Below are 13,606 nucleotides of genomic sequence, written 5' to 3' on the forward strand. Positions count from 1 at the left end.
GTTTCCTCTGAGGACTTCTGTGAGTAGGAATATTTCTTGTTAGGATGGATATCTGTTGTACTGTTATGGTACGAAGTATAGCATGGCAGTATGATGCCTCCTAGTGGCACTGTGGTTGAATGTCTGTCAGCTCTCCAAGCTAATCAAAGTCTTAATGACACTTTTGTTAACCACTTCAACCCCAGCATCTCTATTTTGGGGGGAGAGTTCAGCCAAATTAGCAGATCTACAAGCTCACACCGCGTTGCAATGTGTTGTGAGCTTGTAGATCTGCTATTTTTGGCAAATCAATTTGTGTAGAGTGAAATCGGAGCATATACCAAATGCTCTCTTTAAAGGTCTGTTTTATCAAATCTATAGAGGGTTTAAGTGGTTCTGAATATGCAGCTCAACAAAAGCTAATTTCGTCTTTATTTCTTTCTTTCTTAGGACGGAGATCTGTGTAGATGCCGGAGGACTTCGGACCTGGGCCTGCCCGGTAAGGAACCGCACAGTAAGAACCGCTCTAGGCCTTTCACGATTCGCTCAAATAAATTGCAGTTAAATATTTAAGTGTGGCCTGGATGGTTAGCTCAACTGTCTGGGCACCTACGCTGCCAAGCCAGCCGGATGGCGTGCTGCGGGTTCGACTCCCGACGGCCTTTGCCGCGTGTCACTCCCCCCTTTCCTATATACTGTTAACTATCAGTAAAGGCATAAAAAGCCCCAAACCAACATGAGGGCTATGGCTCCAGACTGGGGCACAGTACTCAGCAGAGCCTCGGTACCGGCTAGACGCCGTATCGGTGTGGTACAAGCGGTGGTCTTTCTCTTGACGCTGTCAGGTGTTGTTTAAAGGACAGTGTTCTGTCCAGCTTCACCGCAAGATATGATGGGGAGGAATCGGACTGTAAAAATATACAAATGACACCACTGCTATCACCGAAGAGCACACCCTAATTGATCACGTCTAGGAATTTCAACAATTTAGGCAGTTATCACATTTATCCAGAGTGACTTACAGTAAGCAACAACACATAGTAATACATCAAATTCATAAACAATTGTCATCAAGAATAAGAAGTAAGCTAAGAACCTAACAGTTCAGACTATCCAGACTATTGGCAGCAACAACAAGGGAGTGATGTGCGAAGCTCTTCAGCCGTTCATAGATGATAACCGCCATGTCTTTCTTCCAGATGTACTGCAGGTCTCCCGCTGTCCAGGAATCTGCATTCCTCAGAAGACGACTCAAAGTAAGAGACCCTGTTAGGCCTGTCAAAAAGAACCCTAACTTAAACGTTTATTACTGTAAGTGATATGTTTAGCTTCTGTTTAAATCTTCTCTATAAATAAAAGTCTGATGTACTAGGATGTATATGTTGTGACAGGATAGAATATATATCTGGCTCTTGGTCACTCTAATCAATCTTTCTTTGTTAGGATGAAGATCGTGGTAGAAGTCGCTGGAATGCTGCTGCTGGACAGGGGGTGCACACACATACACACACACATATACACACATACACACACACACACACACGGAAAGGCTAATTTGGTGTGTTTTGTTTTCTTTGTTAGAATGGAGATATCGATAGACGAGCTGATGTTCCCTGGACAGAGATCCGTTCAAAAGCCCCCCCCCCCCCCCCCCCGGGGGCTTCCTCAGAGGACTCTGATGAGCTGTGAGTAGGAACAGTTCTTGCTTGTTTCTGAGGATGGATAACTGCTTTTTTACTGTTATGGCACGAAGAATGGCATCATTTACAGTAATCCAAATGTTTTAAATATTTTATGATAAATCTAAATGACTCCGCACAATAGTTTGAGAGTCAATATCTCATCTGCTTTTAGAAGCACTTGAATACAAATTACAAAAGATGTTGAGGACGGTACATGTGTTGATGCCTCCTAGTGGCACTGTGGTTGAATGTCTGTCCGCTTTCCAAGCTAATCAAAGTCTTAATGACACTTTTGAACCACTTCAACCCCAGCATCCCTATTCTGGGGGAGCGTTCAGCAAAAATAGCAGATCTACAAGCTCTCACTGCGTTGCAACGTGTTGTGAGCTTGTAGAGCTAATGGTTTCTTTCTTTCTCTCTCAGGATGGAGATCATAGTAGACACAGCTGGAGCCTCTAGAGATGGAGATCTGCAGGTCTGTCCATGGATGGATGGGAGGACGGAGATCTGGGTAGACGCTGGAGGACTTCGGACCTGGGCCTGCCCGGTGAGGAACTCAACGGTACGAACCGCTTTAGGGTTAGGGCTTTTTTAGGCTTCGTAAAAAGCCAATAATCGTCCGTTGCCGATAATTGGTCGATCCCTATTCTTAAACGTTACTGTAAGTGCATGTGTATGTTGTGACAGGACACGCGCACACACACACACAGCAAAGCTAATTTGGGGTGTGTGTCTTTCGTTCTTTGTTAGAATGGAGATCTCAGCCGATGCCCGAGATCCGAAGCTTTCCCCGGTTGTTTCCGCTGAGGACTTCTGGGTCGCTGGGAGGCTCGGACGGAGCTGGAAGGTTCGGTAGACGCCACTGGAACCCGTTTAGGCCTGTCAGAATTTAAGGTTTTATAATGGCCGATTTAATTGTCGTCATACTAACATTCTAAATAAAACTTTGGCTTTTGTAGGCTTTGTAAACAAAAAGCTGCACATGGCATAATTCAATAACTTTATACACTAAAAAAGAAGTAAATTACAAAGTGACACATTTAGAGCTTGTAGATCGGTTGCTTCCATTATTTCTTTAAAATGTTTGAAAATATATGAACATTTTCAACATGGAGACGATTATGACTTATCTCTAAAAAAAGTATCTCAAATACTTGGCGATTAGGTAATTGTGACGGGCCTAAATCCTTCTAGTTGTGTTTTTTTATATCATGTTCTGTAATCAGTTAGGGTTGACTATAGACTTTTTTTAGGAACAAGATCATCATGCCGGTGAAGAGCACGTTTCTAGCCAATGGAGCAACTATTTCTGATCACCTTTAGAGTTACATCACAGCAAGGTAACTATACAACACACACACACGCACGCGCACACACACACTATGATCATGACATGACATCAGCTTGTGACTGCAACTTGTTCCTGTTCGCAGATGACTCGGCACTGCTGGTCTCGGACAGGAACAAACTGCAGGTTGAAAAGGCCCTCAGCTCTGAACTCGGTAGAATCTGCACCTGGCTCGCTGATAACAAACTATCTTTACACATGGGAAAAACTGAATCCATTCTCTTTGGATCTAATAGTAATCTCAGCAAGGCAAATGGCTTCTTGGTTAGAGTTGGTGACAATGTTATCACACGTAAAGTTGAAATTACCTACCTAGGTTCCATCCTGGAGGCTAATCTTTCCAGTGATAAAATGGCCACCATCGTAATCAAAAAAGTCAACCGAAGAACAAGATTCCTTTACAGGATCTCCTCACTGGTCAACAAAAACACCTTGAAGACCTTAACAGGAGCCCTCGTACAAGGTTTCTTTGACTATGCATGCACCTCCTGGTACCACAGGCCCTTAAAACTAGGCTCCAGACTTCCCAAAACAAACTGGTCAAGCTCATACTTGGCCTCACCCCCCGAACCCACCTCACCCCTGCCCACTTTGACAGGCTGGAATGGCTTGGGGTCGACGACTGAGTACAGCATCTTGCAATGGGTCTGGTCCACAAGATTCGATACACCACCAAGATACCCATGTACCTGTCTAGATACTTCCTTAATGTTAACGAAGTCCACACCCACAACACCAGAGGGAGTGCAACGAACCATGTACAACCCAGATTCGGCACTAACAAGAGACTAAATTATTTTCACTCCTATGCCACCAAAATGTGGAACGCCCTACCAACAGTCATTAAGACATGTGAATCCCTTGACTCCCTTTTTCCCCCTCACTGTATAAGTTTATTTTCCCTCCCTTCCCCATAGTGTCTTATTTGTACGTCTCTAAATGTTTTGATTAATTGAACATGGTGGACCCTCTTGTAAACAAGTGTAATGCTTAATTGGATCGTCCACTTAAAGTTAACAGTCTTTGTATTGAGTTTGTGCTTGACATGTACTGTAATTCTGCAAACTGTTAATAAATATTTCAATCAATATTGTTTCATGAACAAAGTAGTAATGAGAATTTCTTTCTTTTCTTTAGGACGTTGCTGGTCTCCTGTGTGGCTCCATCTGGAGGTCACCAGGGTTCTGAGTCACTCAGATCCTGACTGGTAGTGGTGATATGTAGATGTGATCAATCAGGGCTCTTTGAAAATAATAAACTATACAATAATAAACCAATATAAATAACTAGATAATAATATAAATAAATTGATAAAACGAACGATAAAAAAATTAAAATAAAAGTAAATTAAAATAAAAGTAAATTAAAATAGTAATAAATAAAATAAATAAAATAAATAACATAAATAAAATAAATAAAATAAATAAAATAAATAAAATAAATAAAATAAATAAAATAAATAAAATAAATAAAATAAATAAAATAAATAAAATAAATAAAATAAATTAAATAAATTAAATAAATAAAATAAAATTAGTAATACATAAAATTAATGGATAAAATAAATATAATTATTAATATAGACAATAATACATAAAATAAATTAAATTATCAATATAGTAATGCATAAAATTAGTAATAACAGTAATACATAAAATAAATAAATGCATAAAAATAAAATTAGTAATAACAGTAATACATAAAACAAATACAATTTGTAATGCATGAAGTAAAATTAGTAATAACATAGTAATGCATCAAATAAATACAATTAGTAATATAGTTATACATAAAATTAGTAATAACATAGTAATATATAAAATACAATAGTAATACATAAAATAAATACAATTACTTTGTATTGTAATTATAGAATGACTTAAAAAAACAAACGTATCAATCACATCTACATATCACAACCAGGCTATATTGCCAGCAGGCAGGTGGACTGTAGACTCACTACAGCTGTCACAATGTGGTAAACTGTGTTTTGACCCAACTGGCCTCCAAGGAGAGGCGAGCATGGAGCCGGACATCTGATGATACACGAGAGAAGACGCCATAGTAAAAAAAAAAGAAATGTAATAAAAGTAATATGTTTCATGTTGATTGTACTTTATTAATGATGCCATATATCTGTAAATCATTATTTTCTTGTTAATAAATTATTGCATTTATACCCGGGTGTCCGTTATGGGTCCATTACCCCTCGATCAAATGGTTCATAATAAGGATGAGGAATACAGTGGTACTATTTACATGTTTAAGGAATATTTAGTTATAGTTAATGTATTTTACACATTTAGACCTTCTAAAACCTAGCCGAAGGTTTTCTGAAAACCTTCAAATTCTTATTGAAACAATAAATAAAGGATGTAGACGGGTGGATCCCGGCATGAATGGTATAAGGCATAGGTTTCACCAGGTCTAAATGGGCTAAAAGGAGGCCTCAGGTATTCAAAGGTTTTCACCCCAAGGTCTCTACAGAATGACCTGGCTTATTAATATGAATGCTGACAATCTCCCAGAACAGAGCCATGCCACCAACCATGAATGTTGAATATTGTAATTAAATTACTGTATGCAATTTTAAATTGTATTACATTTTTTACCACGAAGACCAGACAGAATTTTAAGTAATAAGACTGTTTGGCTTGTTGTTTGGTACTTTTCCTCCAGGAAATGACTCTTTACTCCTTTGAAAACTTTAGAAATTAGAATAACTTTTAGTTAAATGTTCTGAAGCAAATGGACCTCAATGTAAACAAGTCTTTAATAATATGTTTGTTTTCTTTAACCAGGCAGAACAAATGTAATAAAGTATAATTTAACAATCTAATGAATAGATCTAGTTTATTAATAGAAAAACTAGTTATTAGATAATACAATAAATAATAGACAATGTGTTTATTTTCTTAAATAAATATACATATTTAAAATGTATTAATGAATAGAACTAGTTTGAACGTAATGGAACAACTAGTTATTTAATACAATAAAGAATACTAGACAATGTTTATTTTCTTAAACCAGGCAGAACAAATAATGTAATAAAATGTGAATTAATGGATCTATTTTATTAATAGGACAATTCGTTTTTAGTTATTTTTATTATAAGTTATTTAATTAGTTTCCGGTGTGTTACATTGAAGTCGGTGAACCTATAGAATTCTGTGACTCTGTACTGCCGATCTTCAAGCTCAGAACATCGGCTGTTTTCACACCTGCTAGTGATTACATCAACAAACGATACAGGGAGCTACAGCTGACGTACGTGACGCCATTATCATGTAGCTGCCTGTAACCAAATGCACCCTGTAACTCTGAAAGTATTCAGAGTAACACATGGAACCAAATGGACCCTTACGGGTCTAACTCTGAGTGGAGAACAAGGAGCAGTGCATGGGGATTTAAACAACAAACCTTTTGTGAGTGAGTACCGATACGGTTGTTTATAAACTGGTACAGTGTGGCTTTACAATGAATTTAGCTGTCTGGTTTTATGCAACGTGCTGAAGGGCTTGGATAGACTGGGAACTGTATTGGAACTGAACTGAAAGGTGTGGAGTAAGTAGCTCTGGTCCATAGCTCTAATGCATTGCATTTCATTAGAGCTATGGACCAGAGCTATGGAGTAACTAGCCCTGAAACATGACTCAAACGGGGTCCACAGTTGCACACCGGGAGCGCACTCCCTATTGCAATCCCTGCATTGACAGGGCGGTCAGCGTGCGATATCGAACACACAGAGTGCCACACTCCTCCCGACCGATAGGGGCGCGTAGTTGAAAGCCAATGGCAAAATAACAGCTCGGATAAAAATGCTTTTTATTAAACAACGCGGGATACAGCAATGCTAATCGCTGTACCAGCAAATTTCTTACACCCGTGGCACATGTGGCGAGGACTTTATATTTGGAATCTGAGTGTTTATGTACACGTTTGGACTGTAAATGTAGCGATTGCGTAAAACAGGCTGCAGTTGCGCCATGACTGTCATGATAATCATGACAGTCATGTTTCAGGGCTAGAACAGAACCAATATCTTTGACTAGGGCCTTCAAATACAGTACTTTTCTAACAGACGGAAGGCAATTGATCTTTTTACTTTTGGAAATGAATATGGAAGAAACAACATTTTTAAGACGGGCAGCACTGGTTGGCAGGTATAAATACACTTTAAGACCAACATATTTGTGCCAGCATTGTGATTAGATTTATTATATTTTTCTCTGAGCTTGTAGATCTGCTATTTTTGAAAAGTCAAGTGTGGCGCAGATCTTTGAATATATATTCTTTTAACTCATATCTTTGCTTCTGGGGGTCCCTGGAACAACATCTTTTCAGATGGGGGTCGGCCGCCATCATTTTTGTCACAGGCCTGCTGCCGCTCGTCGTCTACCACTTCAGAGTGACCGCGGTCAACCTGCCCACCTCTCTGACCCCGTGGTCTGCACTGACCCCATCGGTGACCTCTGACCCATGGTCTGACTGCAGAGACCCTATCGGTAAGTCAGTCGACGCTCGTTAAATCGATAAATGACTAAACTGTTGAAGATGGAGTGTAAGTGATGTGTTTAAAGCCAGTCTTCATTTTGACAGCAAATTTCATAGTCCTTTGAATAAGAAAATTGTCATATTTTTGTCATCTAAAACATTTTAGTGTGTCTACTGAATATCAAGATTTTAGTTGATTTCATTCTGCTGTGCAATTTCCGTCTACAGTTGAATTTGTTGACAAAACAATGTATTTTGGCAGGCCTTAACCCATTTAGGCCTGACATCGAAATTTAAAGAATGTCTTCTAAATTCTGACAGTTTTCTGAAATAACTATGTTTCTGTATCAGTGGTGCTCCATATTTCATGTCAAGGACCCCAAAAATGATATGTAATTGGCCACCGACCCCCATCTGAAAATATGTTGTTCCAGGGACCCCCCCCAGAAGCAAAGCTTTGAGTTAAGAATGTTCGCTCTGAAAAGAGTTGTGCCACATTTACGCGATTTTTCAAAAATAGCAGACCTACAAGCTCGTAGCGCGGCACTCTGCACTATATTTATTTCTTGCCAGCTGACGCCCAGGGCAACCTCACAGAGGAGGAGGAGGAGATCAGGGAGCAGATGAACTTCCTCAACTCACGCTGGGAGAGCCTCCGAGTGGCCAACATATACCGACAGGCCAGGTGCACACACACACACACACACACACACACACATGCGAGCACAGACACACACACACACACACATGCGCGCACAGACAAACACACACACTGTGGCGCTCTGTGCCTTTAACACTACCCTACGTCACATGCCCGCGCACTACGAGAGCGAGAATGAATGAACGGAACGGGCGCGCGCTTTGAGGAGTTTGCTGTTGTCAGCTGTCAGCTCAGCTGTCCGCTGCTCGCGTCCGTGTGTAGCCTACCTCTGGCTTGTGAGAGAAAAACGTTCTGTAGTTTGTAGCCCGCTGTGGGTTAGTCACTCACACAATCCAAGAAGTGAGTTGTAGTAATTTCCCCAACGGAGCGTGGCTGCTCGTCCGACGCCCGGTTTCATCCCAGAAGGTTTCGATGAAGAAACGCCAACCTGCATCAACTGTCAATTTACAATTTACAATTTAGGCATTTAGCAGACGCTCTTAATCCAGAGTGACTTACATTAAGCAAGAACAAAAAAGCATGGGAATACATCAAAAAGCATTTATCATGAAACATGCGTAAGCTAAGAACGTAACAGTGGAATATCTATATAATGAAACTATACATATAAACTATACATAATACTACTATGCTATACATATGTACTATGACGTGCTATGACTATATACAATGCAATTATAGTGCTGTCTTCATAACATGCTATAAGTCTGTATCAAATGCTATCTAACTCTACAGAAATGCTATTTAACTAAGGGGGTAGGGTAAGTGCTATGGGCCACGAGTCCACGTTTTGACTGACTGGTTTCTTTTATTTGAGGTGGGGAACATTCATTAAGTCTGATATTGGTGTTGCGTGCTTGAACATTCTTTGTGCGTCATATTGCATTTGAACATTATTTGTTCACACTTGAGTGACGCGGGAACTGAACATTGACTGCAAGAAAACATTTGAACATTCATTATTTGATAGTTTCGTGACTTCACTATGTCTAATGTAAACTAACTGGTTAATCGATCGATAAGGCTATCAGTGATCAATGAATGATTGAATTGATAATTGACATCCCTACTCCCAGGCCCTGGCCAGCCTCTCATGGCCCTACCAGTTCTACCAGGCCGAGCCCAGACACCTGCTGCCTCATGTGGGATGGAACTCTGAGCGCGTCAGACCCTGCTCAGCCTGCAGATCCCAGCCTGGCACCCAGAGCCTGCCTGCTACGGTCAGTGCAGTTTATTCATTCATACTAGTACTCACTGACCCGCACGCACAGACTACACACAGACAGACCATTGAGTCACATCGCTACCGCACACTTTGAACTGGCCGAATATGTACAGGTGTATACACACACACGCACACACATACGCACACACACTACAACACACACAATACCAGTAAGACACCTGAGGGCGAGAAGCGACCTCGAGGTTGCGTGCACGCATCCACCTGGGTGACAGCATATCTTAATTTTCGGGCCTGTTGAGAACTCTAGTTTTCGCCGGCTGCCGGGCGCGGCTGCACTAATAACTTTTGGGCAGGCCCAAAAGGTATCAGTCAACAGGCCCGTCTAGAGTTTAATGGACAATATGGACAATATCAGTCACCAGAAGCAGAGACGTGTGTTTTCAACATGGAGTTTGAAGTTGAATGGCCTTTGGCTTTAATAGATCAAATGAATATTAAATACTTAATCAAGCAACTTCACAGCAATTATATATTGTATTTTCTTTCGGACAGAGAGGCTATTCAGTGTTTTAGATAAATGAGAAGAGTCTGGGACGTGTGGAGCGTTGTCCAGGGTGTTTTAGAGAAGGGAGAAGAGTCTGGGATGTGTGGAGCGTTGTCCAGGGTGTTTTAGAGAAGGGTGAAGAGTCTAGGACGTGTGGAGCGTTGTCCAGGGTGTTTTAGAGAAGTGAGAAGAGTAGAGAGGACGTAGATCAAGGCAAGAAATAAATAAGAAGCTCGTTCCACACAGGTTTCTCTTAGTGGGTCTCTCTAATCTTATTACAATACAAATAAGGGTTTTGCAGATGTATACAAGCTTGTTTCACAAACGTGCTGAATTTGAAGTTTTTCCAGAAAACTTAGTTCAGTTTATAGAAGGCGTTTTTAGAATTGGCCTCAGTCCAAAATGTGTTAAGTTAAATTCATATTTTTTTGTTTTATTTCATGGCCTTCCTGCCCTCAAAGAATGACATGATGAGATCTGCTATTTTCGGTAATTCGAAAGAGTATTTGAAGTGATCAAACTAGCAATAGAATACAAGTTTAGAAGCATCTTCCACAAACACGAATGGTCTCACCGTCCCCGGGACCGCATGGGGGGGGCGGGTCTCTGGACCGTTGAGGCAATGCAATTCAGTGTGTCTGGATTTATTTGAGACAATGTCGCACAGTTGATGGTCAGTGTCCGTGCACGCCAGCCATCAAGCACACCGTCATCAGGAGGATTAAAGTGTGTTATGCAAGTGTACCCGGGTGCGCTGTTGAATCTCGGGTAATGTGAATCATGGCCATCGGGGACCAGGCAACCGTATTCGGAAACGGTTCCAATGAAACGGATTCAGAATTTGAGCTACGGACCACCATTTGAGGACATTTAGCCTCTCAGACCCGAAACTAAACAATATTTTGTTATCGTTGGATAAGATGTTATCCACAATTCCAACTCACAGGTCCTGCACTGCACCTGGTGAGAGCAGGAGTGGACCTGGCGAGACGTAGGAGGGGCCCAGACAGGAGACATCCCACAGATTCTAGTCCTTCCACAGGCCAGACCTCCCAGTCCTGGCAGAGTGAGTAGTTCGGGAGCAGCGGACTGTGTGACCCTGTCTTTCCCTAATGGGACTGATCGAGGGTAGCTACTGGGACGTAAGTTGGGACTTGATCACCCCGGCTGGGTCACCTGAGTGATGTTGGGAGACCAGAAACCCTGATGACCTTGGGACACATCAATGAGCATACGTCCCAGGTGCATCCATGCCATGTTTTTTAGTCCATGCAGTATTGATGTTGGTACCATTAGGAGAGATAACAGGCAAATGTTGATCAAAATAATTATTCTACATTCTCTAATTGTTTAGACTTTCTGTAGAATTGTGTAAATTAACTCATGCAGATGTTTGACAATTTAACTCTTGAGAGCATCAAGTGAAACCAAATGGATCCGTACGGGTCCATTTGGTTTCATTTTATGGTCTTAAGAGTTAAATATCTAGTCCATTTTGTTAGCAACTATCCATCATTTAGCATGGAGACCACCTGGAACCCACCCAAGGACCACTGGTGGTCCCCGGACCACTGGTTGAAAACCACTGTCTTAGAGTAATTACTGTTTCTGTCTCACTCTAGTTATAATCTCACTAATAACTGTTAGGGTCTCTATCATGCAAAGACTCAACTTATGTAACTAAGAAAGCATTTTATGTAGACAATAGACATAGCACTATATTTATATGCATAGTTTCATTAGATAGATAATTCACTGTTAGGTTCTTAGCTTGTACTTATGGTTCATGTATGTGATGTATTACCATGATTGTGTTGTTGTTGTTGCTTACTGTGAATCGTTCTGGATTAAGAGCGTGATGAATGACGTGATGAATGACTAAATTGTCTCTCTGTCTCCCTCCCCAGGTGGACCCCAGCTTTGCCTACGCCTACACTCTGCTCTGACACAAGTTTGTTTTGACTGAGGAGTTGGACAAAGCCTTATCCTGCTGCAGGAATGCTATTAGTCAACAGTAGACACTACAATGCCTGGTAATTATTACAATTATTATTAGAGTCCACATTAGACACTGTCTCCTATGGTAGGTACCCTCACATGTTCTCCCCGTGTCCCCTAGGGTAGGTACCCTCACATGTTCTCCCCGTGTCCCCTAGGGTAGGTACCCTCACATGTTCTCCCCGTGTCCCCTAGGGTAGGTACCCTCACATGTTCTCCCCGTGTCCCCTAGGGTAGGTACCCTCACATGTTCTCCCCGTGTCCCCTAGGGTAGGTACCCTCACATGTTCTCCCCGTGTCCCCTAGACACGGGGAGACACGGGGACACTCATGGGGCACTCTTATCATCGTACATCATCATGACGTAACATGTCGATTTGCTCAGACACACATGATGTAAATTCTCCTTTCTTTGTCAAGGGTTGTCAATGGCAAATGTGACACGAGTTGGGACATAAAGCAGTATATAGGAGGGGCTAGCGCCCCTCAAAAACACGCAGTAAGAATTCTGTATTCTGTACTGCCTCCCCCTGGCCCGCCGGGATGCCTGATGGAGGGGAAAGGAACTGGTTGGAATAACGTGTTCCTTCCACACGCTACGTCCAACTGGGGAAACTCCCTGCTGTCGGGTGAAAAGAAGCGGCCTGCTCACTCATCATGCATTGAAGGAAGCATGATGGTAAATATGTCCACAAATGCCATAGCCTACTGAATACACTATTACACTGTGTGTGTGTCTCTCTCTCTCTCTCTCTCTCGCTCTCGCTCGCGCTCTCGCTCGCTCTCGCTCTCTCTCGCTCGCGCTCTCGCTCTCTCTCGCTCGCTCTCTCTCTCGCTCGCTCTCGCTCGCTCTCTCTCGCTCGCTCTCGCTCTCGCTCTCTCTCGCTCGCTCGCTCTCTCTCTCTCTCTCTCTCTCTCTCTCTCTCTCTCTCTCTCTCTCTCTCTCTCTCTCTCTGTGTATGTAATCTATCTAGTGTTCTCTTGGACATAGAAATATCTCTTGCACCTCCCTGAGTGTTTAGAATGATGACATCTCTCCATAACTAAATAACACCATCAGGAACATACATTTATTACTTTTAAAGTTAACCGTGAAGCCCATAAGTATATTCAGATTTGTTTTAACGGCTCTCCGGTTAGCCATTGACATCCCTAAGTGTGTATCGTCTATTTTCAGCATAGAGGGAAGAAAGAGCAGACCACGTACCAATAGTAGTATACAGGTCAATACAAAATCTACTGCTACGACGATAAAACCAGAAAAAACACTTGTTTACATCAGTGTTGATTTCGTTGACTCATACTCAGACTCATACTCCTATTTTACCGCTGTTTCGGCGCTGTAGTGCCGAAATGATTTCGACTCGTCAGAAATTTTCAGTAGCACCAAAGAGCCGACTTTAGGACGGTACCCGCCCCCCCCCCCCCCCCCCCCCCCCCGAACCTCAAATGACGTCACATTGTAGGCTCTACAGAGCCCAATGACGTCACATTGTAGGCTCTACAGAGCCAAATGACGTCACATTGTAGGCTCTACAGAGCCCAATGATGTCACATTGTAGGCTCTACAAAGCCCAATGACGTCACATTGTAGGCTCTACAGAGCCAAATGACGTCACATTGTAGGCTCTACAGAGCCCAATGATGTCACATTGTAGGCTCTACAGAGCCAAATGACGTCACATTGTAGTCTCTACAGAGCCAAATGACG

At 41.9% G+C, this 13,606-nt stretch overlaps 1 protein-coding gene and 1 long non-coding RNA gene across 3 annotated transcripts in view; both read left to right on the forward strand.

The window, feature by feature from the left end:
• The first annotated feature begins 443 nt into the window (after window positions 1-443).
• LOC310853689 (uncharacterized protein) overlaps window positions 444-13,606 on the forward strand; it is a 71,728-nt gene continuing 58,565 nt past the window's right edge. Inside the window, exons 1-3 of one of the 2 annotated variants that reach the window (XM_083758085.1) lie at window positions 444-493; window positions 1,423-1,668; window positions 2,092-2,223. In XM_083758085.1, the coding sequence (XP_083614211.1) occupies window positions 2,145-2,223 (79 nt within the window). In that variant the 5' untranslated portion in view covers window positions 444-493; window positions 1,423-1,668; window positions 2,092-2,144. The remainder of the gene's footprint in view (window positions 494-1,422; window positions 1,669-2,091; window positions 2,224-13,606) is intronic. The other variant, XM_083758086.1, reaches the window with a different exon arrangement.
• Window positions 4,511-4,902, forward strand: LOC310853691. The gene is made up of 2 exons (XR_014568822.1): window positions 4,511-4,692; window positions 4,749-4,902. It is a non-coding gene; the product is annotated as an uncharacterized lncRNA (long non-coding RNA).

This window comes from Protomyctophum parallelum, assembly GCF_964188405.1.
Source record: "Protomyctophum parallelum genome assembly, chromosome: 22".
NCBI lineage: Eukaryota > Metazoa > Chordata > Actinopteri > Myctophiformes > Myctophidae > Protomyctophum > Protomyctophum parallelum.